The sequence below is a fragment of the Adiantum capillus-veneris genome, chromosome 24 (assembly GCF_014529385.1).
Source record: "Adiantum capillus-veneris isolate H3 chromosome 24, ASM1452938v2, whole genome shotgun sequence".
NCBI classification, from domain to species: Eukaryota; Viridiplantae; Streptophyta; class Polypodiopsida; order Polypodiales; family Pteridaceae; genus Adiantum; species Adiantum capillus-veneris.
This window is the reverse complement of record NC_140954.1, coordinates 39,990,454-40,017,467: the sequence shown is the minus strand read 5'-3', so window position 1 is coordinate 40,017,467 and position 27,014 is coordinate 39,990,454. Positions and strand designations below refer to the sequence as shown.

Below are 27,014 nucleotides of genomic sequence, written 5' to 3'. Positions count from 1 at the left end.
CCCACGCAATAGGTGACTTTCCCGACGCATACGGACACTTTGCAAAACCTGGCGAGAATCTGCAGCATGCTGAATTCTCTGTTTTCTGTCCTGAAAATACGCCAGTTCACCTGTACAGCGGTCCCCTTGCATCCCCGAACCTCCTGGGGGTATTAGGGTCCGTTTAGGGCTGAAACCCTAAACCTGCAAAAATACACAGCAGGCTGTAATTCCCTGTTTTGGGCTCCGTTTCGCGTGCCGGTCGCAAGACCTCGAGCTCCCGCACCTGTAGGGCTACTTGCCCTTTGAATCGGACGAGATTTCTGGCGTGAAACCTCTCCGAATTCACCTATACTTGCACGGGAGTAGCCGCTAGCTAATCCAGTACCTGTGCAAGAGGCTCTTGCCTCGGCAATCGCGCATGAACCCGCACAACTGTACATTGGTCAAATGAAAAGCCCACTAGTGGGGCATAACATACTGCTCGTAGGGGAGAGAGAGGGCAGTGCATAGCGTGCAGGGCGTCACTCCTGGCACCGCACTGTACATAAGAGGGAAAGGAAGCACTCCACAGCTCTTAACCTGTGACAGAATGCAAAAGAGGCTCTCTCCCAGCTTAAAATTCAGCGCCAATTTTTCCCTTGAGAGGCAAGTGCACAGAAATTTTCCCGTATCGGGTTCGCCGCTTAAAAATATCCTGACCGGTTGCCCAGTTGACTTCGCGGCAGAGTTGTAAAATGTTCCCCTAGTCATACGGAGGTAATGACGCGAACACATTTCTCGGCCCAAAATAGCAGTTCCCTAAATTTTAGGAGATGCTTCTATTGGGTTTCCATTGGTCTTCTGACCATCTATCCTCATTGGGACCGCATCCAAAAACGCAATGTGGCCCAACTATCGGATACTTTCAGTTGGTAGTCACACCTTGAGTTTAGGCCTTTATTGAGTTCACTTCCTAGTATCCACCAACTTGCTAAGTGCGACGGGGGGACCTATATGATCTTGCTCTGAGCCTAGACATCCTCTTACCATACGAATTCCAGTGCCGACCACTACCCATCTGCGGGTGAAACTACCATTCACATTGGCCATACAATGTCCGACCGTTTGCTACTTCAAGAAGAGGGTCTCAAAAATAAAACAAAACCCATTAGAAAGAAACCAAGAACTAAAGTTAGCAGTTGCCACGTCCTTGTGACATAGTTAACAGTTGCCACGTCCCCGTGACATGGCCAAAAGAAGTAACGCTCCACACCTTTCAAGGTGGCGTCGATGCCACGGTGACCCGTAAAAGGTAGACAATGGCACTTAGTCAAAACGTTTTCCCTCAACGGCTGTGTAACGCACAACATCGTTTTCTTCATCAAGTAGCCATCCCGTATGGAATATCCTGCTACTACCTCCCCATTCTGTATTCGAGTGAATACATCCGAGAAATCCGGATCTATGGTGTACTGATCAACATGTCCTCGAAGCTTCTATGATGAATCGCCTAAATAGCCAAGACTAGCTAGCGGCTTCCGAGATAAATCATCTGCCATCAAGTTCTTCTGTCCCCGAACATGGACAAACTGGAAATGAAACTGTGACAAGATGTTAGCCCATGGAATTCGTTGTTCCAAAAGCTGCTTTTGTGACAAGAAGTAGCGTAAACTCTGATGACCTGTAAAGACCTCCGAGCAGGTAATGTCGCCACTGAGTAAGAGCATGGATCACTGCCAAAATCTCTCTCTCATAAATCTGTGCTGCCAATTCTGGCCTTGAAAACAATCGGCTTTTATAGGAAAGCACATGGCCTTCTTGTATTAAGACCGCTCCCAGACACGACTACAAGCATCACAATATACTTCAAATGTGTCATGACTTCTGCAAAGTCAATATTGGTCGAGTAGTCAATTTCTCTTTCAGTGTCTAAAAGGTAGTCACCTCTGTGGGTCCCCACGAGAAAGGGACTCCTTTCTGTGTCAGAATGTTTAAAGGGGAAGCTACCTCTGCAAACTTTTGAATGAATTGCCGGTAGTAAGAAGACAAGCCCGAGAAGCTTCTAACTTCATGAACATTCTTCAAATCGGGCCAATCACATATAGTCTCAATCTTGGCTGGGTCCATGTGTATTCCTGTTGCTGTTGCTGCTGTTGCTGAGACGATGTGTCCCCAAAAGTGTATCTCCGGCAATAAAAATTCACTCGTTTTGGCATTGATAAGTAACTTGTGATCTCGCAATGCCTGAAAGACCTGTAGCAGATGGTGTCTATGTTCTGCTTCATCCTTGGGGAAGACTATAATGTCATCAAAGAAAGTGCCGACAAATGATCTATACTCTGTGAAAATCCTATCCATCATTCGGTTGAAAGTCGTTGGAGCATTGGTAAGGCCAAAAGGCATCACCAAAAATTCATACAAACCGAAGCTCGTTCGAAAGGCTGTCTTGTAGACATCTCCCAGCGCGATTCGGATCTGATGATATTTGCTTTTCAAATCAATCCTACTGAAAAAAGAGGATCCGTGAAGTCAGTCAAGAATATCATCGATCCTTGGATTCGGAAATGTGTTCTTGATGATGATTTTATTGAGATCTCTATAATCAATGCACATTGTTCAAGATTTGTCTTTCTTTAAAACCAACAACATCGGAGAGCAGTAGGGTGAAGTACTCGACTGGATAAGACCCTTTTCCAAAAGGTCTTTCACTTGGTTCATAATCTCTTCATGTTGGGCACGGCTAACACGGTAAGGTGGCCGGTTCGGTGGTGTGCTTCCAGGTATCAGATCAAGGGTGTGACCTGAAACCGGCCCGTGGTGGGGCGGTAGGCGTTGGCTTTCACCCGAAATTCTTTACTTTAAACACACACATAGAGCACTTTGCAAAGGTAACCTGCGACGGGAATTAACACTTGAATACACACACGGCTCGGAAGCTAGAATGCCCCGAGTAGACGCCGACAACGTGTAGGTCCCAAAATTGGCGCCCCTTTCGGTATTTCTTTATTCTTTGAGAGGGTAAATTTACAAAGTAGAGTCCTGGGAATCCTTTAGCTATATCCAACTAGATACCACCTGATTTGGGCAACATAACAACCCCAAAACTTGCGCGAAACTGATTCCCCTGCTGGAACTCACTTCCACTGGCATAAACCCTTTGATTCCTGCCCCAAAACAGTAAATTCAGCATGCTGTATTTATTGGTTTTTGCCCTGTTTTCAGCCCCAAACAGTCCCCTAGCTGTCCTCTGCCAGTGGGGCACTATTCCCAATGGTTCTAGCGTCCGTATGGCTGAAAAACAGTCAATTTACAGTGCATACACAGCGCTGAAAACACACCTGTACGGTGAGGTTATGACCCTCACCGGTGCCTGGGTTGGAGTAGCAATTAGCTACCCCTGTTCCTGCTCAAGGAGGCTCTTGCCTCGGCACAAAAGCATGAAACCACACAACTGTACATCAGTCAAATGAAGAGCCCTCTTGTGGGGCATCACATAACTGCACGTAGGGGAGAGAGAGAGCAGTGTGTAGTGTGCAGGTCATCACTCCTAGCACCACACTGTACATAGAGAGGAAAGCAAGCACTTCATCCATAGCTCTTAACTTGTGACAGGTTCTCAATGAAGTATCCCCCCAACATAAATCGAGCGCCCCCTTTGCTGCCCTTGACGTGTAATGCATCTGTGAACAAATAGATGCAAAAAGGGGAAGATTTCCATGGCTGCCAAAATCTGCGTATCGCTGAAAATGCAGCAAAACAGCCCTGTAAACATGCATCTGATGCCTTCCAATGCTGAAAATGAGCTTCTTGGTCCAAGGTAAAGTCATGGGAGCTAAAAAATGGAGAGAAATGGCTGAAAATCAGCGTTAACCGCCTCCAAAACTGCTTGAAAAAGTCAGTTACGGGTTCAATACTCCTAGACTTGGTAAATTGACCAAAAAGTGCCACTTGACACTCATACATGCAATTTCCCCGCATTGGGCTTCTTGCTTAAAAATCTCTCAACTGGTGCATCAGTTGACTTTGCAGTAGAGTAATAAAATGTTCCCCCGGTCATACCGAAGGTAATGACACGAACACATTTCACGGCCCAAAATAGCAGTTCCCTAATTTTTAGGAGATGCTTCCGTTGGGCTCCCTGTGGTCATCCAAAAGTGCAATGTGGCCCAACTGTCGGATACTTTCTGTTGGTAGTCACACCTTGACTTTAGGCCTTTATTGAGTTCACTTCCTAGTATCCACCAACTTGCTAAGTGCGACGGAGGGACCTATATGATCTTGCTCTGAGCCTAGACATCCTCTTACCATACGAATTCCAGTGCCGACCAACTTTCCGTCTGCGGGTGAAACTACCGTTCACATTGGCCATACAATGTCCGACCATTTGCAACTTCAAAAAGAGGATCTCAAAAATTAAACAAAAGTCATTGGAAAGAAACCAACAACTAAGGTTAGCAATTGCCACGTCCTTGTGACAGTGTGACCCGTAGGTCGAGATGGGGGCAACTCGCCCGGCAGGCCCTCAGGGAAGCAATCGGCATGATTGTGGAGAAAATCTTGGCGTTCTTTATCAAGTTTAGACATGTTCGTTCTGTGTCTATCATTTAACTCTTTCAAGTAGATCTAGTAAACAAAGAGTGTGGATTTCATTAATTTGGAAATGGCCGAAGCCGATACAATAGGGACGAACTCGCCCTTGAGTTTTACATCAAGTATAATTTTTCGGCCCTTTTCATTCGTCAATGTTGCTTTCTTTGCCCAATAATCGACCACGGCGTTGTTCTTATGGTACCAAGGGACTCCTAGGAGGACGTCACAACCTTCCAAGCGCATTATGTAAAAGTCCTCGTGGCCTAAATACCATGACAATGCAATCGAAGTTTGCCAATGACAGGTGTAATGGCTATGTCCCGTCCGGGTGCCGCTAGAACTGCCTCTGCTGGTGGTCCCATCCTATCGGGTGTAATCTGGAGCCGCGCGGCCAATTTAGGTGAAATGATGTTAGCCTTGGCTCCTCCATGGAAGAAACTCAGGGCTTCTTGATCTTTCCCTTTGCCCCAAGCTCTGCAAAGTTCTGTACTTTCATCAATTAGGCTTGGGTCCATACCCATGCAATCTGGTACTAGTCCTGCTTTCATCTTGCCTTTTTTGCCACGTTCCTCTGTTGCTCTCGAACTCTCTGGCCTGTCTTCACTTTGTTCTTGCTGTGCCTTTTTGGGCCATTTTGCGGAGATGTGCCCATGTTCCCTGCAACCAAAACACTTCCCTTCTTTGATGTAATCGGCCCTCTCTCGAATAGTGAGCCGAGGTCGTGTATCCTTGTCTCTCTTCTCTTGGGAACTCTTTCTCTTTCTACTTCCATTATTGGAGGTCTGTGGAGTTGTCTGAGCCAAGATCTCATCAGTGGGGCAAGTCAAATTTCCCGAATGTATCGACAAACCCCGTTTCGCATGTGTCAAAGGTGGCAGCGGAAGATGCAATGAGGACAAGACCTGGCTCGTGATCCGGTGGGTACCTCAACTCCGATCTAGAACACCTGCAATGCCAAACACATGAACAAGGCACACCTGTGTAGAAGAGAGATCACATAGGTAGAATGAGACAGGACAGCTGAGGATGAGAGAGGGAGAGAAAGAGAGAGTGAGATTTGGGAAAGGCTCTCGATGTTGATAACAATCTGCTCATACAAGTGACCAAGGGTGGTCCGGCATAGAATTGACATGCCAATGGATAGACCCGAGGACACACACGACTCAGACTACTACTACATTGCCAACTGTCGTGCACACGAGACCACCGACACGGCCTCGACATGTGCATCACCTCCAACATGCTCTGAGAGCATAGATCTGGTGTATCTCCTCCTGGCTAGATCTAGATGTGGATCTAGATCTTGGTCGAGGAAACTGACTACAGCATGGGCACAAATCCTTTGAAGGGCTGCCCTGAGGTGGTAATGCACCGTAGAGACGAACTCCGAGCAATGCTCCTGCTGGTCAAGGAAAACACTGGGTTGCTCCTCCTCTGCAGGCTTTCGGCTGCACCAGAAAACGCTGGTGAGGGTGCTGCCCAAAAACATTGGGATGCTACCTTGCTGCCCACTGGCTGCTGGCTACAAGAGGATTGCCCACTAGGGCACCCAAAGGAGGCGCCCCCCCACTGGGGCTAATGTGCAATGCTAGGAAGTGATCCCCGCTGCCTGCCTATATAGCTCTCCCAAGAAGCTACCCGACCCAAACTCCCAGCCCCACGACCTTGGTAAATGGGGGAAAATAGGGAATAGGGTGGAAAGTGCACTGGATGCACATAGGCTCAAGGGGAAAAATATGCCAGGAGTGGGGAATGCTATTCCCAGCCTGCAGGACCACTGGTGACCATGGAACATAGCCAAAACTCGAGCTAAACATGGCTAGACAAGACCTGACATGAGAGAACAACCTCACACTGGTCGGGCACAGCCACAAAACAGCCCTCACTCCCTGATCTGCTCCTGGGAGATACCGGAGCTACCACCGGACGGGAATATGAACTCTAACACCCCCTTTCAGATCCTGGACGAGAAACGGATCCAAGAAGCTGGAATAAGCAATCTGCAACTGTAAAGAGAGGGTTTCATGGACGAGGATATCTGCTACAGAACTCCGAGGTTGAATAGTACCCGGCCTGTATACCATCCAACCGCTACTCCCGAAAGACGTCCGTGAAGTATAATGTTGTCTCCTGAAAGTAAATCGAGTTCTATGAAGAATCTCCTCCAGCCTATCGACTCTCAAGTCGCACAACCAGCATCTGCAGAAGGTACTTCTGCTAGCCGCTCCAAGAGTATACATCCGAACTGAGGGTAAAAGGCCAAAAAAAAAAAGAATGGTATCCGGATTATTTCCCAATTCTAAAGATTTCCCAACTCTAAAGTACTCCACCCTCGAGGAAAGAGTTGGAAATCTCCACCTCCGGTCATATACCACATGCCAGAAACTCCAAGCTGCTACGGAAGTCCAAGGAAGGGAACAATCCGAGGATATTTTGGAACTATATGCTTGATGATGAGGAACCAAAGAATTGCACCAACCACCATATAGAACGACCATATAGAACAATGATCTACTAACTGTATCTGAAGGAACTTCATCGGAACTGAGAGTGAAACTGTAACTGATCTGTCTGGAATACCACCCAAGAGAATATCACCCCACTCTCTGAGTGAATTGAGAACAAACATCCAACAGAATGGAAACACACATCAATACTGAGACTGCAGCTAACATGGCAAGATCAAAGGAAGATCCTGCTCCCAAGCTCCGCAAGAGATGAACAGGGTGATGTAGAAAGCAACCAAATAAACTGTCAATCCTGTCTGCTGCACATAGAACCACAAGAACGAGTAGTCTGCGCAAACTAACTCCCAAGTTGGCTCCACATCCCCTTGCGAAGGGAGAAAATACGGACCATGGATAACTGTCATAACTCTCCAACAGTCTCTGGATCACCAAGGATAGGTGAATCCGAAAGGAAAATAATAATGATAATAATGATATACCTGTGGAACCTGGAACCAAATCGGGGAGAAGCAAGAAGATTGTCTCCCCTCTTTGAAGAATGCCATGGCTAACTGTAACTGGTTCCTAGTCTGAGAAGGACCACTATCCACTTGTACAAAGAGAACATGCCGGTCTAAGGGTAAGGGAAGTAGGTGTGTCCTGTATGGTACAGTCTCCAGGGATCAATCCGGAAGACGAGGCATAGGAACTACTGCTCGGCTGCACTGTGAAGAGCAACCGTCACACCACAAATCTGTAAGATGGGCAACCATCAAAATAGCTAAAGGAAAACATCCGCCAAGATAATAACTGCATTGTGGGCTCAAGCACACCATCCAAAAGCGTAAGAAATGGGCAAGGGAAACCTAGGATTGAAAGACACCATGCGTGGTACTCCGCTGAATGGAGCACCGGTAGTCGACTGAAGATAATAACTTGGAAACCCCCTCTGAAAGAGAAGTATCCTCAAAAGTCCGCTCTTCGGTAGCAAGTGACTCAACCGAGAGCGAACACTGACACTGAAAGCTCAAGAGCTAAAGCTGAGAACTCCCTCAAAGAGAGGAAGTCCCCCTCCCGCTCAATTCTAGGAAAAGACAATTCTAGGAAAAGAGAATAAGTACCACTAGAAAGAAATCTGAGACAACATGGAGTAAAAGTGCTTCCTCTGAAAATGAATAGCAAAGCTTGAATCTTAGGAAGCTCGAGACTCGAAGAGAATCACACCACCAGTAAACGCGGACTGCGAAGAATAGGAAGACCTGAAAGGTCGTCGCCTGAGGATCATGTTTGCCAAAGAAGCTGTCGGGGTCCAAAAAGACCTAGCTACTCAAGCAAACTCCCTGAGATCAAACCAAATGTCCACCATATCTCTGCATCTGCCAAGATCAAACCAGTCGGTACAATCTAATACAACATGCCAAACTGCATGCAGACTCGGAATAGCACATATACTGCCATTGTTGTAACTTGCTTCCTTAAAAAACTTCATCAGAAAACTGTCCTTTGTACTTGTGCTGCAAAGAACATACCCACAACTAAACTGTGCAATCAATATCCAATACACAACATAACTCCAATACTCAAACGGAGAGTGAAGAAACTGGCTCAGGGAACTAGCCCGTGAAGGACGCTAGGGCTGATTTGGAACATGCCAGAAAACTGGGCACAAAACTGCAAGTGAAGAACCTGCTATACTAGCCAGCCATGGCCAAATCTGCACACCTGAAGAAGGGCTTCCCCCAAGGTTGGAGCTCTCCAAAGAGATTTATGGAAGGAGCTTTCAAATGTTACTGACTGCGAGAGTAGGAACTAGATGTCCTCACTAACTACCGACACTACATGCAAATCTGTCATCCAAAGGATCTCGACAAATTTGTTGTCAATCATCAAGAAAAAACTGCCCATAAAGCGTTGTAAACCTGTCCCAAAACTGGTGTAGACTACCTGAGAAGGATCGTAAACTGTCCCACAACTAATATTGACAAGCTCACAAGAGGGCAAGGAAGTGACCAACTCCGTAGGGCCACACTACTACTGGGGAAAAACATGGAGAAAGGAAGGGTTCATACTCCAACATAACCTCCTCGTACTGTTGTCATTGTTGGCTAAGGGTCTGGCACCACATGCTCCACCTCTTAAACCTCATCCAAGGAAGTCAGATGATCAAGCAAGAAGTGGTTCTGGAGGCAGAAGTATCTCCAGCCAACTCCAACACATGCACTGGAACATGTACCTGAACTGTTGCATACCAGATAAACAAGAGTCTATTGAAGCCGGAACTAGAACTTCCATCCTTAGATGGAAAATGAAAATAAAAATAAAAAATCATGAAGCATCCTCTACTTCAAGTCGGGAAATCCACAATCTAAAACAATAGTTCAACTGTATCATGAACCTGCTACCCAAAGGATAGGAAGCTCCGTCGACTATTACAAGAGAGACGTGCATTTGCAAAAGGCAAAGCAGATCTGCTAATCCATCTTCTCGAAGAAAACACAGCCATAGAAAGCTCCTCCAAAAGAAATGAAGAAGATCCTACTGCTGTCCAAACACTTCTCTCTAAAGAAGAAGCCGGAAATGAGTAGCTCCCCCTCTGGATCCAACAATTGTATGCTTGCTCTCCTTGCTGGAAAGCACGGTAACATGACTCCATCTGTGATAACTAAAGCAATCCAGCACTGCTACACATCCTGGAGTCTCCATCGGGTTCCCCTCGGTGAAGAGAGGTTGGGGTAATAAAGGGTAAAAGGCAGGGAAGTCGTAGACGACGATCCAAGGCCTCCACATACCCAACGCTGCCCCAAACTTGGAGAAAACCAAAAAAAACAGCAAGCTTCTTCTCTCTTAATCATGTCCATGACCGCACCGGATCAGCCATATCCGAGCACTCAGGTAGTCGTAACACCATAGAGCTCTGATAGCATGTCAAAAGTTGCAGCGGAAGATGCAATGAGGACAAGACTTGGCTCGTGATCTGGTGGGTACCTCGACTCCGATCTAGAACACTTGCAATGCCAAACACATGAATAAGGCACACCTGTGTAGAAGAGAGATCACATAGGTAGAATGAGACAGGACAACTGAGAGAGAGAGAGAGAGAGAGAGAGAGAGAGAGAGAGAGAGAGAGAGAGAGAGATTTGGGAAAGGCTCTCCATGCTGATAACAATCTGCTCATACAAGTGACCAAGGGTGGTTCGGCATAGAACTGACATGCCAATGGATAGACCCGAGGACACACACAACTGAGACTGCTACTGACACTGCCAATTGCTCCTGCACACGAGACCACCGACACGACCTCGACATGTGCATCACCTCCAACATGCTCTGAGAGCATAGATCTGGTGCATCTCCTCCTGGCTAGATCTAGATTTTTCCTTGGTCGAGGAAAGTGACTACAGCATGGGCACAAATCCTGTGAAGGGCTGCCCTCAGGTGGTAATGCACCGTAGAGATAAACTCCGAGCAATGCTCCTGTTGCCCAAGGAAAACACTGGGCTGCTCCTCCTCTGCAGGCTTTCGGCTGCACCAAAAAACGTTGGTGCGGGTGCTGCCTGGGCTGTCACCCTGCTGTCCACCGGTTGTTGGCTACAAGAGGGCTGCCCACTAGGGCACCCAAAGGAGGGCGCCCCCCCACTGGGGCTAATGTGAAATGCTAGGAAGTGATCCCCGTTGCCTGCCTATATAGCTCTCCCAAGAAGCTACTAGACCCAAACTCCCAGCCCCACGACCTTGGTAAATGGGGAAAAATAGGGAATAGGGTGGAAAGTGCACTGGATGCACATAGGTTCAAGGGGAAAAATATGCCAGGAGTGGGGAATGCTATTCCCAGCCTGCAGGACCACGGGTGACCATGGAACAGAGCCAAAACCCGAGCTAAACATGGCTAGACATGACCTGACATGAGAGAACAACCTCACACTGGCCGAGCACAGCCACAAAACAGCCCTCACTCCCTAATCTGCTCCTGGGAGATAACGGAGCTACCACCGAACGGGAATATGAACTCTTACAGCATGACCCATGAATTCTTGAATAGGATTTGACTTTTATTAGTCTCGGATCTCTGTAGGGAGTCTGGAGCAAAACCGCTCAGTCTGTTTCTTAAAAGAGACCTTCTTAAATGAAGAGGTTGGTAGAAAAGAGTCCCAAAATATCTCGCAATAAGCGTCCAAAGAATCTCCCTTGGTCATCCGAAGATGATTCCAAGCGGTTCGTATATCTCGTTGGTACTCGTGAGTCAACCAAGAAAAAATAAAGAGCCTTTTGAATTTCAACCACTTAACTCGAGCTTTTTCTCTCAGAAGAAGAGTGGACCACCATTTTTGAGCATTTTCTTTGAAGAAAGATGTAGCCCTCCTAATCTTGGAGTGCTCTGAGTAGTGCCCTCCAGAGAAGGCTATGTCAAACTACTGAAAGAAGGCCAAAGCCCTTTGTGCATCTTGGAACCCAGAAAAGGATTCAAATTTTATCGCCTGTCCACCTTCTTTGAATTCTTTTACTTTCTTGCTTTTGTCTTCGAGGAAGTCATTTTGGTTGGCTCTGTAAAAATGCTTCTCTTTTGCATAAAACATATGGTCATCGGAGTCCGAACTATCAGAAACTGGGCGAAATCCGGGTTTCTATGCTTTTTTCTTTCCCTTTCTGAAGCTTTGCTTCTTGCTTCGCTTTTTACCTTTTCTGCTCAAGAGCTAGAAGAACTGTAAGAAGAAGAGGAAGAAGAAGAACTAGGTAGTCCTTCAAAACGTACTCGCTTCGTCTGCTTTCTTGCAGATGCAAAAGAAGATTGACGGCCCAAATAACCAGGGTAGTCAGTCCCCTTCTTGCGCTTTTTTACTTGCTTTTTGGATTGATTGTTCGCGTCCAAAAGCCGATTTGTCTAAGTCTGAACCACCTCCTGTAGTTCTTGTTCTGTAAACATCCTCGGAGAAGGACGTTTCTTGATTGCCGGTTTGATGGGTAGTTCTGTGGCTTTCTACCACTGGGTGTGCACTTCTGCGATGGATTGCTCAGACAAAAAATTGCAAAATGTGGATCCTTCACAAATTTAATCATCTGCTTCGTGCACTCGTCAACCTGTTGTCGACGTTCCATCTCTTGAAGTTCGTACTGAGTAGGCCGAGGTGGCCCATACTCTTCCTCTGTTAAATCATCAAAATCTTCTTCGTGATCTCCTCTCGCATTAACAGATGCAGAAGAAGTCGACTGCTTCTTGTTGGAATCCATAAGTGTCGTGAGGAAAGTTTCGGATTTCCCGGTAGAAGAGAAATAGGGCGTGCTCTGATACCACTGTAACAAACTTGGACACCCCAAGTCTAGATTCTACCGCGACACAGCAGAGATTCACTTTAAAACAGTTCACAAAAGACGACACGGCCTAGCGTAGTTCCATGCAAGAGGTATTGGCCCCAAAGACTGGCGCCCCTTTCGGTATTTCTTTTTATATTAATCTGTGTGCAAAGTACAAGAGAGTCCGCGGGAACTCACACTCAGACTCTGCGTCGAGATGCTCTGAGTAATGAGGCCCAAAAGATTTATTTATTCTTACAAGGAATGCCGAAAAGCAGAGCCCCAAAATCTTAAACTCAAAAGCTTCTCAACTCAAAAGAATTATGCCCAAAAGCTGGCCAACGTAATTTCCGGAAATTCGTACGGACTGCCACACAGCAATCATCGTGTTTTACGAAAATCTGCCACGTCAGCAGTCATCGCAATTTGGGGGGGTCCGTACAATTTGCCACGTCAGCCTGTCGGCGCATTCCATGGGGGTCCATACAGTTTGTGTGTGTGTTCGAGGGACTGCCACGTCACCAATTTGTGACACTTACAACTTCATAAGTTGGTGGGAACTAGGTAATTAAACCAAAGGGGCAAAGAGTGGACACTTGGTAGAAGGAGAGTGTCACGTGCACATCTAACCCTATGTGCATGTGGACAAGCTCTCATGTCTAGGGTTCAGGTTAGCCTAGGAAGTGTTCTGGCATCTTTGTGAGCCTGTGCACAGGCCGTGCATGTCCAAGCACTTAGAGTAGTTGAATATTCTCTGATTGCACACCCAATACCACCCAACACTTGCATTGTCTAAGGCAGTACACCCAAATTTCCATGGCATTTTGGGGCAGTTCAGTTGCAGGCATTTTATTTATTTATTTATTTATTATGTCACATTTTATGAGGTCGTGGGGCTGTAGGGATGATTGCTCGACCCAACCTGTATCAGGTATATAAGCAAAGGAGGGGGCGCTCATTCCCAGCAGAAGAGGCAGCAGAAGAAGTTCCAGCAACTTGCAGAGCACCTTCTCAGCAAGCCCGACAGAGAGCCCTAGCGTTTTCAGCCAACAAGATCAGCCATAGCGTTTCTGTTGCAGATCAGCCCCAACGTTTTTTGTTGCAGATCAGGCTTGGCGTTTTTGCTTCTTGCAGATCCTCTTGGCGTTATGTAGTTTCTGTTGCCAGATGAGCCAAGTCGAGCCGCGTTTTCAGTTTTCAGCCCTTAGCCATTGCAGATCCAATTCCTAGCTTCGCAGATCTCACCTACCCGCAACAGATCCTCACCGTACCGTCGGATCAACCAGCATTTCTAGTTTTAGCCCGCTGTTTTCAGATTTCAGCATCTGCATTTTCAGCGCATCGTCGTCAAGTCGTCTTCATCGCCATCCTCGCCGACACAGTGTCAGTGTTTAGCAGAAAGTCAGCGTTTTCCAGATTTCAGCATTTCAGCCGTAGCGTTTTCAGTTTTCAGCCCGTCCTCGTCGTCGTCATCATTGTCGTCGACATCGTCGGCAAGTCCATTGCATCTAGACGATTGTGCTTGATTTGTGCAAGCATAGACCTCTCTCGCCATAGAGAGGGGGCCCCTTGGAGGAGGGTTTGAGAACCGTCTAGTGTCATATTCTTCTCTCTCACTCTCTCTCTCTCTCATTCTCAACACCTTCATTCATAGTAGCATTCACGTTGTTTGTGATCATTGCACTCTCTCTCTAAAAGGAATGAAAGGCTCTCCCTTCCGTAAGTAAAAAGAACCCTTGAGCACAGTTTGGGGCACTCGTCTTGAGCAATATCAACATTCACTTCCGCTGCACCTTACATTGGTATCAGAGCTTTTTGGCATGTTCTGTCACTCAAAGAAAGAACCACAAGAATTTTTTTGCTTGTTGCGGTCACATGTAACCCAAGTCCACTTGGGCGTGTCGATTCCTAATCGTGTGTTTGAAGAGTGATAGGTAGCCAAAGAAAGAAGGGCTTGTTCAACCTCCCCGTGTTCTTGTTTTCACTCATTGAGAGCGGACCGTGCACTTAGCAGCCGGCCAATCGACGTGAGGTGGGAAAAAGAAACTTTGGTGTGAGTGCAAGGCCGCCAAGGGGTGCGCCCGTAGGAAAGAGTCCAGCTCGGGTAAGAGAAAAGCCTTCTCAAACACCGATTGCAAGCTAAAGAACTCAAAAACCTCAAGAACTCGAGCACCTCAAGAACCCAAGGGCCTCAAGAACCCAAGTTCTTCAAGAACTTAAGTACTCAAGATCGCAGTGTATGGTCATCACCTGAAGCGGAATGGATATTTGCGTGAAGGTGAAGAGAGTGGAGTTGGTGAAGAGTAAAGCTAAAACACATGCTAAACCTAAGCTAACCCCATATGAAAAAGCTACACAAGGAATTATAGGAGGATACATAACGCCAGAAGAACAAATTATTTATGCAAAGGAAGGTTGATGTTATCAATGTCACGTCAAGGGTCATATTAAGAAGGCATGTCCTAAGACATCACCACCTAAAGAACCCAAAGCATTGACAGCTACCACAAACACTTTAGTGAACCAATCTGATTCTCTCCATGTTTCTGACACACACATTGATGAGTCTCTCTTTAAATGTTATGGTCATGTGATCGGTGACTTTCTTGTAATAGAGAGAGTCCGCTTGGAGGTTAGCTAGACAACTACTCTCGAGGTGTCGTGCTTCGCATCCGGTATGGACTCTCTCATTACGCAAGAGTGCCTATGTGTTTCGTTATCTCACACAGTGCACCATCTGTCAAAAAGTAAAAGCTCCTCGGGGTAAGTAGCAAGGCCTCTTGCTACCGTTGCCTATTCCCGACTGGCCTTTTCAGGATATTTCTATGGATTTTGTGACTAACCTTCCACCTAGTTTGCATTCAAGAAACACTCAATATTTGACAATTGTTGACCATTTCAGCAAATTTTGCATGTCGATTCCTTGTAAGGCTAGAGTCACTGCACAAGATGTAGCACGGTTGTTCATTAAGCATTGGTACCCCGTCTGTGGTTTACCAAAGTCAATTGTTTCAGATAGGGATGTTAAGTTCACGTCAAATTTTTGGCGCGCTCTCTTTGAAAATGTTGGCACAAAGTTAAATATTTCATCTGCTTTTTATCCACAGTCAGATGGTCAAACAAAAATTTACAATCAATTGGCTTTTGATGTTTTGGAGTCATATGTGCATGATCAACAGTCTCATTGGGAGCTCGATCTCCCTTTGGTCCAAGCAATTTTGAATGACTCTTATTCCTCTGCCATTGGTAGAACTCCGTATGAGGCAGCTTTTGGTTGTCCGTTCCAGTCGCTTTTGACTCAATCGGTTAGTCAATTGCCTAATGCCAATGTTGAAAGTCAGTCGTTGGATGAGATTTTTGAGAATGTAAAGCTTCAGCTAAGCAAGGCTCAGGAATCTTACTCACGACAGGCTAACAAGCATCGTCAGGATGTTACTATCAAGGAAGGGGATTGGGTCTATTTGAGAATCATGAAGCAACGTCTTAAGCAAGTCGGTAAGAATTGTCTTAAATTGTTTTTCAGAATCTATGGTCCATTTCCTGTCATTAAAAAGATCAATGAGGTTTCTATGAAATTACAATTGCCTAACTTATGGTCAATGCACAACGTTTTCCATGTTTCTTGGTTGAAAGTGTTTCAGGGTACACCTCCACATGACATTTCGGAAGAAGAAGAACCAGAGATCATGGATGAAGCTGAAGTCATGGAACTGGAGCAAATCTTGTTGCATTGTTTCGCCATGGCTCAAAGAAGCAAGTGTGACATTACTTTTTGAAGTTCAAGGATCGAGGAACCCACGAGGCAGTGTGGGTCGATGAAGAGTTTTTCAGAGATTATCCGGAGTTGTTGGCAGACTACAAGGAAGCCATGTAGCTCGGGATGTCACGTGCACATTTAAACCTATGTGCATGTGGACAAGCTATCTCATGTCTAGGGTTCATGTTAGCCTAAGAAGTGTTCTGGCACCTTTGTGAGCCTGTGCGCAGGCTGTGCATGTCCAGACACTTGGAGTAGTTGCATATTCTCTGATTGCACACCCAATACCACAGCACGTGCATTGTCCAAGGCAATACACCCAAATTTTCATGGCATTTTGGGGCAGTTCAGTTACAAGCATTTTATTTATTTATTTATTTATTATGTCCCATTTTATGAGGCGTTGGGCTGTAGGGATGATTGCTCGACCCAACTTGTATCAGGTATATAAGCAGAGGAGGGGGCGCTCATTCCCAATAGAAGAGGAAGCAAAAGAAGCTCCGGAAACTTGCAGTGCACCTTCTCAGCAAAACTGGCAGAGAGCCCTAGCGTTTTCAGCCAACAAGATCAGCCCTAGCGTTTTTGTTGTAGATCAGCCCCAACGTTTTCTGTTGCAGATTAGGCTTGGCGTTTTTGCTTCCTATAGATCCTCCTACCGGTTTGCAGTTTTCGTCACCAGATCAGCTAAGTCAAGTTGCGTTTTCAGTTTTCAGCCCTTAGCCATTGCAGATCCAGTTCCTAGCTTCATAGATCTCACCTACCCGCAGCAGATCCTCACCGTACCGTCGGATCAGCCAGCATTTCCAGTTTCAGCTAGCTGTTTTTAAATTTCAGCATCTACGTTTTCAGCACATCGTCGTGGAGTTGTCTTCATCGCCCTCCTCGCCGACACAGTGTCAATGTTCAACAAAAAGTCAGCATTTTCCAGATTTCAGCATTTCAGCCCTAGCGTTTTCAGTTTTCAACCCGTCCTTGTCGTCAACATCGTCGGCAAGTCCATTGCATCTAGACCATTGTACCAAATTTGTGCAATCTATAGCATAGACCTCTCTCTCCATAGAGAGGGGGCCCCTCGGAGGAGGGTTTGAGAACCGTCTAATGTCGTATTCTTCTCTCTCTCTCTCTCTCTCTCTCTCTCTCTCATTCTCGGCACTTTCATTCACAGTAGCACTCACTTTGTTCGTGATCATTGTACTCTCTCTAAAAGGAACAGAAGGCAGGAAGGAAGGCTCTCCCTTTCGTAAGTAAAAGGAACCCTTGAGCAGAGTTCGGAGCACTCATCTTTCACTTCCGCGTTGCACCTTACAAAGAGCAACTTGCAAGACACCTCAGCAAGAGGGGGCGTCCAAATGAGAGTTGAGATTGATTTGAACTTCAGTGTGTGTGTGTGTGTGTGTGAGAGAGAGTAGTGGGTGCAGGTTCACAACTTTAATGGAAAGCTTGCCTTCTCCTTTGTCTCATGAAGCGCGATGATTTGCTCTCGCGTATCTCTCTCTCCCCTTTTGCACATATGGTGATGCCCCACTAGTTGGGCTACTACTCAGATGATCATCTACAGTTGTGAGGGTTTTATGCGCGTTTGTCAAGGCAAGAGCCTTCTGAACAGGAACCGGATTAGCTAATTGCTAATCCCCCACAGGTACGCACAATTTCATCGTGAAAGATTGCGAATCTGGAGAGTTTTCTCACGTGAAAACTCGTCCAACTCACAAGGGAATTGTCCCATTGCGTGCGGGAGCCCTTGGAACACGCGTAGACTTGTTCGCTCTGCTTAAAACGATTCCAAACAGAGAATTACAGCCTGCTATGTTTTTCTGTAGATTTAGGGTTTCACACCTAAACTGCAAGGGAACACCAGGGGAGCCTCATGAAGCCTTGGCATACTTAGACAAGGCTTTGGGCACCTGGCAATGGCAAAACAGGGAATTACAGCACGCCAATTTCTGTTCCAGCTCTGTGTAAAGTTAACAGGTAATTGAAATAGTACCGCCCTTTGTTGTGTACAGGCCGGTTTTAAAACCCCTCCTAAAACTTGCTATCTTGTTGCTCGTATACCCTGTCTCTTGCCCGTCTGCTTGTTGCTCTCGAGAATGGATGCGTATAACCGTGCTAATGTGTGACCGATCATAATAGTAAGGTAGTTCCCAGGCTCCATAGGGTCTCCTGCCTTCAGGATAGGCACGATAGTGGACAAACTCCAAGTCTCAGGTAGACCCTCACACATAGCACGATTGGATATCATAGCTAGAAGCTCTGCAAGCATATCTCTGGCATGAATAAAATGCTCGGTCACTAGTCCTTCATGATCATAAGCTCTTCCATGCTTCATCCTGTCAATGGCTTTCCTTGCCATCTCCGCTGTAAAGAAGACATGTACATGTGGGCATGGCTGTGGTGGATTTGGTAGAGGTGGCTTTGGTCTCTGGTGGATTTGGTAGAGGTGGTTGCCCCGACACTATATATAGGGATGCTCCATATTGGCCCCACACCTCTAGAGAAGTAATAGCTAGAGCGGGAGAAGATTCATGAAAAAGCCGCCAAGCCTCAGCCGAATCCTGACTCAAAAATAGCTGGCATAACTCCTGCGCCCTCTTCTTATGACATATTAAATGCCTGAAGGCAATACGCGACTGTATGTGAATGATGTCTCCTAGAGAAACCTCTCTCTGTAGTCGGGCTCTCAAATCTCTACACTCCTCATCATAGCAACTGTTCTGGGGCATAGTCCCAAAACGGCATCTCTGCACAGGCTGTGTATGTCCCTAGCCGCATCCCGTAGAGTCTCTGTTAGAATATGGGTAATCTCCTCCAAAAGCCGCCGTGGATCCTGTGCATAGGCGTCTATAAATCCCATCCATGTAAACAAAGTCTGTCTCCGAAGTGAAAGTATATCTTGTAGGACGCCCTGCTCGTGTCCTCTGAGCCGTGGTAAACTGGAAGGCGATGTTCAGTGTCAAAAGGACATGGTCCACTGCTACCCCTGTGGACTGGGGTCCAACTGTGAAGTCCTCTATGGGATAGAAAGCTCGAGGTGGCCATAATATAATCCACTGTGCTAGCCTCGTGACGATGTGGGAAGAAAGTAACCCAACGTCTGCTGCGAATCTTTGTAAGCCATTAAGTATGGCTAACCCATGTGCGGTGCCATATCTAGCAAGTATCTCCCATAATGTGCAAATTTTGTATCCTGTGAGTGTATATCCAGCCCCATGTCTTTGGTGTCCAACTCTCTCAACATCTCCTCCGAGGTATCATAGAGGATTGTCTGATGGTTACCTGTTCGGGCATTGAAGTCCCCAAGGAGAATGATGTCTCCATCCCTAGAGAACTCCCATATATCATCATCAAGCACAAAGAAAGGAGACTCTCCTCTAGGTGATGCATAGGTTGATGTACTTGGAGCAAAATAGCATATGGCAATATAGAGAAATTTGACTATGTCAGCCTTCAATTTCACCCACATGTACCTGGCATGATCGTCTCTCCGAACAATATGTACAAGCGACTGCAAATCTTTCCTACAAAGAACTGCCCCCCCCCCCCCCCCCCCCCCCCCTCCCTCTCTCGCGATCCTCTACTCCCATGCTTAGATCTCGCATCTACTTGATGAGCCGTCTCCTATCTGTATCCAGTCACATGTGGCAGCATCTGATACGTCCCATTCTTTCGGTTAAAACGGGGTATCAAATGGAACTATTCAAAAAGAAACTTGTTTTTGGAAACGTGTTCGGAGAAAGTTAATTTGGATTTGTAAGAGAAGCTTGCCTCGTCCAATTAAATAAGCCTATCAATTTATTCACTCTAGGTTCAATTTTTTTTTGATGGAGTTGAATTCGATTTCGATACTTTATTTTGGAGAGAGAGAGAGAGAGAGAGAGAGAGAGAGAGAGAGAGAGAGAGAGAGAGAGAGAGAGTTTTTTTGCAGCGATTGATGACTATGATTATGTATTCTCTGAGAATGGGCTGGTCGCCCACAAGGATGGGAAACTTATTGGAAACACGGTATTAGTCTCTCAAGTTTAAGATTGTTGGCCTATGTGTGGATGGAAGTGACATTAATTTGGAGAAAATAATATGCAATGTGCTACTAATTTGAGGGGGGGAATTTATGTGTGTCATACAGAGTCTGAAGACATTTTTGGGGGATGACGAGTTGAAGGTACATTCGTTACCCATTGGAAATGTTTCTCAATTGCTGGTTTTTGCCCTTTGAGAGCGTGAACGACTGTTAATAATTCCAAGTCACGTGTACGATAATTCAATTCATGAATGTGTAACTTATAATCAATGATCACTCTGCAGGAATTCATCAATTTTACTCTGCATTACATTGCGGATTTAGATATCCCCATCAAAAGGTAAGCAGATTTTACCTGGATACGATTAAGTTTAAGGCGACACAAATTAATGAAAATAGTTTACACCTTTTGCAGGGGTACCTTCATAGAGTTCAGATCAGGCATGCTTAATATATCACCGATTGGTCGCAATTGCAGCCAAGAGGAGCGTGACGAGTTTGAACAATACGACAAGGTAAAGGAATTGCCATCATTGCATGACTAGGGATGGTTGTGGCAGTAATCGATGGTTTTGATTTTCATGTAGGTGGCAAAAGTAAGGGAGAAGATGGTTACCGTCTTACGGAAAAAATTCGCACATCTAAATCTGACCTTTTCTATAGGAGGGCAAATTAGTTTTGATGTAATTTCAATCTGAGTACGATGTTTTTTTCCTTGTTGTCCGATAAATGTATATTAATGTGGTGGTAATGCTTTCAATGTTGTGCAGGTTTTTCCGCAAGGTTGGGATAAAACTTACTGTTTGCAATATGTTGAAAGTGAGTTTACCGAAATCCACTTTTTTGGCGACAAGACATACAAGGTACTTTGTAATGCTCGAGGAAAATGTAGGTCCAGTGTAATAGTGTCACCCACAAGTTTTGAAATTTACCTCTAAATTTTAAATTTAAAACCTACGAGAACTTGAGAGATTTAGTGGAAAAACCTTCAAACATAGTCAGTTTACCTCTAAACTTTTCCATGTGTACGTTTTCCAAGGTTTTAGGAAAAGTTTATTTTGAGCAGAGTCTAGGGTAGAGGAGCCAATAAGTAGATGGGCCTCAAATGCAAAGACATTCAGACCCCAATAATAAGGCAAATTGGTGCCAACTTTATATCCCAAATTTTGAGCCTAAACGGTTACCTCATTCAAAATAAGGGCTTCCTATTGGGCCTCTCTCTCTTTCAGCCCAGGGTGCATCTCCCTTTTGGACCCTCTTTTTGTTACACTGGATTGCGGAAATGATGCCATAACTCTTGGTTCATGGCCTTGGGAAAAAAATTTAATAATATTCCTCTCAATGCACTTGGCAAGGCGATTCAGATGAGTTACCCATTGATGAAAATTGAACTCACGGGAGATCCAAGCGTCTCAAGTTAGGTGTCTCTAAACTGGCCCCTCTACCCTAAAGGATGAGTCCATGTATTCTTTGTAGTAAGGTCATTGTTGCTTTTCTTTGAAATTGCAGTGTCTGATGCTTAGTGCGTATTTATCAGGGGGGAAACGATTTTGAGATTTTTTCATCTAGCAAGACCATTGGACACACTGGTAGTCACTTACCTTTCTCTTTGTGCTTTTTTGTGCAGTGAAATCCTTTTAGACACTTACATTTTACCGTGTATGTAATTGCAGTGACAAGTCCTGAAGATACACGTCAACAATGTGAAGCGCTTTTTTTGTGAAAGAATGTTTTCAGTATTTTACACAATTCTTATTATTATTGCCCTCAACACTCATTTTTTTCTCTCATTCATGAGTTGGCTCACCTATATGATCAGAATCAACCATTATTTACGATTATGCGATACCTTCGAAATTTTCCAAGGAAATCGAGAGTTTTATTGTGTGATTTAAGAGTAATCTTTTAAAGCATTCCTTTTTTAACTGTAAGCTTCAGGATGTATTTCATTAAATGCATGTTGCATCAGCAATTAAAATGAGCAATGCATGTATGTTGCTTCATCAATTGTGTTTCTTGGAGTACGCAACAGGTTTAGAATTTGAGAGGCCTCGCTTATTTCATAATATGTGTGTGTCATTTTAGTCTTGTTTTACTGTGTTTACTTTGATTTTGAAAGCTCTGAGTTTGTCTTATGGCATCTCCCTGTGTACTTTGATTGTTTGTTGTATTTGGGCCCGGATGTCATATCATATCGGCGACATTGTCTGATTGATCATGGCACTTTGGTTCCGGGCAGAGCTCTGTGGGTTTCTTTACGACAAGAAGCGGATCAAACCTCACATCCAGAAGGTGACAATGGAAAGACTAGAGATTGAAGAAGGCATCTGGATCAAACCATAGATAATAAGAAGGTTTGGCTGATGGTAGATTCTAATTGGTCCATAAAATTTGTTCCAAGCAATTATGACATCCTGCATATTTGAATGTCTTATTGCAGTGTCACCTATGACTTGAATTCAAATGAAGTCTCCTATGTATTGATTGAAGGGTCTTCTTATGCTGACTCTTTGGAAAGGATTAAGGATATAGAAGATGATGATTGCAATGCTTACGCGCATATTGACACTGTTGATTGATGCATTGATAGAAAAGAGGACAATCCTGTGTGTTTGCCTATACAAACCCATAAACTAAACAATTGAACAAAAAGTGTTCATAAGATGAAGACAATCGATTCAAGACATGCAATATGCATAACTCCTTTTTAATGCCATAAATATGAAGATGTGGATTGAGAACATTCATTGTAAAATCAGTAGAAGATGTACAAAATCTTCCCTAGTGTACTACCAGCCATCTTGGTAAAAAGGAGGCTTCTCATCTTGCATCTGTCCACATAGTTAACCATTTAGTTAGTCCTAGATGTGTCGTCACCGTCATTGAACAAAGATTTATTATCTTGCAAATGTTCAAAATGATTTTCAAAATTAAAAGTTTACCATTAAGTCTGGAAATTTCTTTGCACATCAATCTATACAAGTAACGTATCCAAACCTTAGGATAGCTCGACATGAATTTTATCCCGAATGTTAGCATTCAATTGGATTTTTCTATAAATTAAGCTACATTGGTACTTGGTTTATAAGTTTAAAAAATAATAGTTATTGATGGTATAATCTGTAAGTTTAAACGTGGTTGCCTATGTGAAACATGGTCAATAGCACATGGCACTTCTTCAAACCCAGTCACTGTTAATGTAATTGTCTTCGCAATTTTGAATTTGCAAGGTTCTCTCGCTCGATAAATACAAAGAAGGCTAATTACCCAAAGAATATAATTGTTTGAAACACTTCAAAATCTGAAAAAAAGGCTCTTGAGAAAACTCAGTAGCATAGTATTGCATTGTTAGACAACATAATTCTCATGTAGACCTCAACACTAAAAGGATTTTTTATATAAAAAAAACCATGATTGTGGGGAAGGTAGTAGGGAAAACTTTATACATCCGTGTATTTACAGCCGGACTTGATATTCAAACAACATCCCAAGGGGCCACATCATAGGAAAAAACTCCCCAATGGGGAGGAGGACCCAAGAGAACATAGCCCGTGGGCCTCGAGCCCTCAACCTTAGGATTACATCATGAAAGATTCACCAACTGAGCTACACTTCTTGGGTGAAATATTTCTTTTTGATCATATCTTCTAAAGCACCGTCACTGTGGCCATAATCTAACCAAATCAACAAGTAGCAAAAGGGATTCGCCCAGATCAGACAAAACGGCTAGCAAGCCAATTCTCCAAGATCTTTCAAGACATAAGTTGGCCTAGAATTATTTTCTTGCGACCGAGTTTCAAGAATATGGGTCAAAACTCAAGGCCTATATTTTTAAAAAGGATGTACCAATAAACAAGGATCCATTTTATTGCACGATGTAAGAAAAAACCAGAGTCAGTGGCTAAAGGCAAGCATAGAAAAGTCCATCATCAATGTTTTAAGAGGTAAACTAAGGTCAATCTTGGGCTTTGAATCTCTAGATAATTCTCATTGTGTATGCCTACAAACATAGGATCGATCGAAACTCACTCTCTTGGATCAAGCAAGGCAAAATAAACCCCGCATTTATCCCATATACAAAACTTTATCCAAAAAGAAGTCTATACATTCTATATCATGTTTATGGTTCAGTAAAATAGAACAAGTCTACGAGGACAAATAAAATATCCAATTTTCAATTTTTGGGTGCTCAAATGAGAGAACCTATTAGAAAAGTAGGTGGTTAAATCTATCATACCCATGTAATGGAAGATAGCTATACCATTAGGAGTTTTCTTAGGTCTTTTAGAGGGGCATATTGAAGAGAGAGAGAGAGAGAGAGAGAGAGAGAGAGAGAGAGAGAGAGAGAGAGAGAGAGAGAGAGAGAGAGAGAGAAAATGCCTCTAGCTCAACACAACAATTTCGTGAAACCTGAAAGAGAGAGGTTTGAGGTGGAAGTTCAAAAGGGGTGAGTCATCATTAATAAGATGGTTGTGGTCCATTTATAAGATTGTGATGGTAAAGGATGGTGATAATAGAAGTACCATCAGTTACCGCTTTCCTACGAACTCTTCTAGTGCCCCAAGCATGAAAGAGACTGCAAGCTAGTCCAAGAATCCTTTGGCTTTCTTATATACTCAATTGCCTATTTGGTGATCTTGTGAAGAAGTCCGACAAAGTTACGGAGAAAGAGGATTTACCACCGATGAATAGGAGGATTCAAACGAGGACTACAACGAAGTAGACGAGATTGCAGAAGTTGTTAAGCTTGAGGAAGAAGCAAAATAGGTGGAAGAAAGTAAAATGTTTTCGATCAAAACATAAAAAATCAAGCTACCTTTAGATGTATCTGGGTTTAATGAGAGGCAAGTGTTGATGCTCCTAAGTGTGCCAAATTTTAAAAATGGTAATAGGTCATACATTTTTCTCTATGACATTCATACTATTTTTTGTCTAAGGGAATACTTTACACTGGCCACCATCTTGAAATTCCAAAAGGAGAGGAATGGGTTTATTTCTGAAGACAATAGTGATGACAAGGTGCTGGAAAGCTCCAATAACCCATTGGAGTGCCTCAAACTCTAGTTTGAGAAGGCAAAAAAGTATATGTGGACATTAACAAGTGGAATATCTAGAACTAGACAAAAATTAGGATCTTCATCACATGATGAGTAGGAGCCTTTCTCCATCACTTTGGGTCCATCACCTTTGCAGAGTCCGTGTAGAACAAGTGTGGAGACCTAGCCGTTGCACCCATTCCACAATTACATGTACACCAATTTTTTGAAGTCAACAACAAAATTCCATTGAACTTGAAAGTCTCCCCTTTCATGCGTAGCCAACACCTATATTGGTTTTCTTCGAAGAGATTGGTTGTTCTGTTGGAGATTGGTTCATTAGGGAGATTCACTTGAGGAGGCATGTCTACCATCTTTGTGATCATTTCATCTCTCGTTATTGCTCTAGGTGGGAATGTAGGTGGCTCCCTTTTTGGAATTCTCATAGGAATTTCCATGTGTGTTGAAGGTATCTGTGGTCCTCCATTGACCAAATATCCACCTATTTCTAATGCAGTCTATGAATTTGTGTTTTCTACAGCTCTATATTCTTTTCCATACTTGTCAACAACTATAGATTTCCATTGACACTCGACTCCGTATGTATAGACATATAAGAGCTTGTAATATGTCAGCTTTTATGGGTATCACTCTGAGAACCTATAAAGGTTGACCTCACTGTTGTCAATGTATCTATATAGTCCTTCGCTCTCATGATCTGTCATCCAAACTTTCTCAACAAAATTTGTCTTTATTAACTGCAAGTTTCAAATATCCATTATGGGTGGATGCTCCTCTATGGCTGGGATCCAGAAGCTTGTATAAGTTGAGTTTGAATTTAAAATAGACATGATTCCTGGGCTTAACAGCTCTAGCTTGATGTAAACAATCTTATTTCAATGTGTTCAAGTGCTTTGGTTAGGAAAAATTTGAAACTATGTCCAAAACCGCGACCGTTTCCTCACAATTCTCTCAAATTATGTGAATTTTATCCCAAAGACTCTTTATCACTCAAGCAACTCTCAACAACTTTCAAAATTCAATTTTAACACTTTTTGTGCTGGATATGATCAATACAAGCATGAACCTTGGCCAATTTTTGTCTTTTGGCACTTTTTAGCCCAAATGTGCTCCAAATGCAATGAAATTTTGGCTAGAGACTTCTTTTATGCTTTAGGACACTAGGGTATACCCACATGTCTGATTTGACCCAGATCTGGCCTAAAAGTCTTCATACGCGTATGATGTCTAGTTGCTCAAAATTAGCCCAAACTTGAAGTTTAGACTCTCCTTGATATGCTTTATTGACTCCAAGTTTTGCTTTGTGATTTAGACACCTGTAGGCATGTCAACCTCCCTTAATTCTGTCTTGGTTGCTATCAATATATCTGGAAGGTCTTCTGAGTAAAGAAAGTTCCAAATTAGATGAAACCTAGTCTCTAAGCTTGTGTTGTGGTGCTAAATAACCTGGTCTGCTATGATGTCAGCTTTGGTCCCTAAAATTGTCCTTTAAACATCATATGCATATGATGTCTAGCTAGTCAAATTGAAGCAAAATGCACTCCAGAGGTCTTCCACCTCACAAGCAACTCCCATCAGCTTTCAAAAACTCAATTTCAACACTTTCTGTGCTAGATATGATCAATTCAAGCATTCACTTAGCCTATATCCGTCTTGTGGCCTTTAAAAGCCCAAAAATTCTTTAAATTCAATGGAATTTTGCCTATTTGCTTCCTAAATGCTCTAGATCACAAGGGTGCACTGAGATGTATCTTTTAACCTCAAATCTGGCCTCTATGACATCATATGTGTATGATGTCTTTCTGGTCAAATTGAAGCTATGTTCCCACCCAAGGTGCTCCTTGATATATACAACATACACATGTGCTCACATCAAATTTTGAAAGTCAAACTTG

General features: G+C 44.1%; 2 protein-coding genes across 3 annotated transcripts in view; both read left to right on the top strand.

The window, feature by feature from the left end:
* PMM (phosphomannomutase) overlaps positions 1–21,952 on the top strand; it is a 60,417-nt gene extending 38,465 nt beyond the window's left edge. The window contains exons 4-11 of one of the 2 annotated variants that reach the window (XM_086498638.1): positions 19,970–20,046; positions 20,168–20,203; positions 20,347–20,402; positions 20,478–20,577; positions 20,650–20,745; positions 20,833–20,925; positions 21,572–21,651; positions 21,736–21,952. In XM_086498638.1, the coding sequence (XP_086354764.1) occupies positions 19,970–20,046; positions 20,168–20,203; positions 20,347–20,402; positions 20,478–20,577; positions 20,650–20,745; positions 20,833–20,925; positions 21,572–21,616 (503 nt within the window). In that variant the 3' untranslated portion in view covers positions 21,617–21,651; positions 21,736–21,952. The remainder of the gene's footprint in view (positions 1–19,969; positions 20,047–20,167; positions 20,204–20,346; positions 20,403–20,477; positions 20,578–20,649; positions 20,746–20,832; positions 20,926–21,571; positions 21,652–21,735) is intronic. The other variant, XM_086498637.1, reaches the window with a different exon arrangement.
* A 149-nt stretch (positions 21,953–22,101) lies between these two features.
* On the top strand, positions 22,102–22,894 carry LOC147426247 (uncharacterized). Its single transcript, XM_086498639.1, has 3 exons — positions 22,102–22,354; positions 22,406–22,416; positions 22,503–22,894. Exons 1-3 carry the CDS (start codon positions 22,280–22,282, stop codon positions 22,639–22,641), a joined length of 225 nt encoding a protein of 74 aa, XP_086354765.1. The 5' UTR covers positions 22,102–22,279; the 3' UTR covers positions 22,642–22,894.
* The last annotated feature ends 4,120 nt before the right edge of the window (positions 22,895–27,014 follow it).

Excerpts from the sequence above, each read along its gene's own strand:
- LOC147426247 (XM_086498639.1), top strand. The coding sequence starts at position 22,280 with ATGGCACTTTGGTTCCGGGCAGAGCTCTGTGGGTTTCTTTACGACAAG.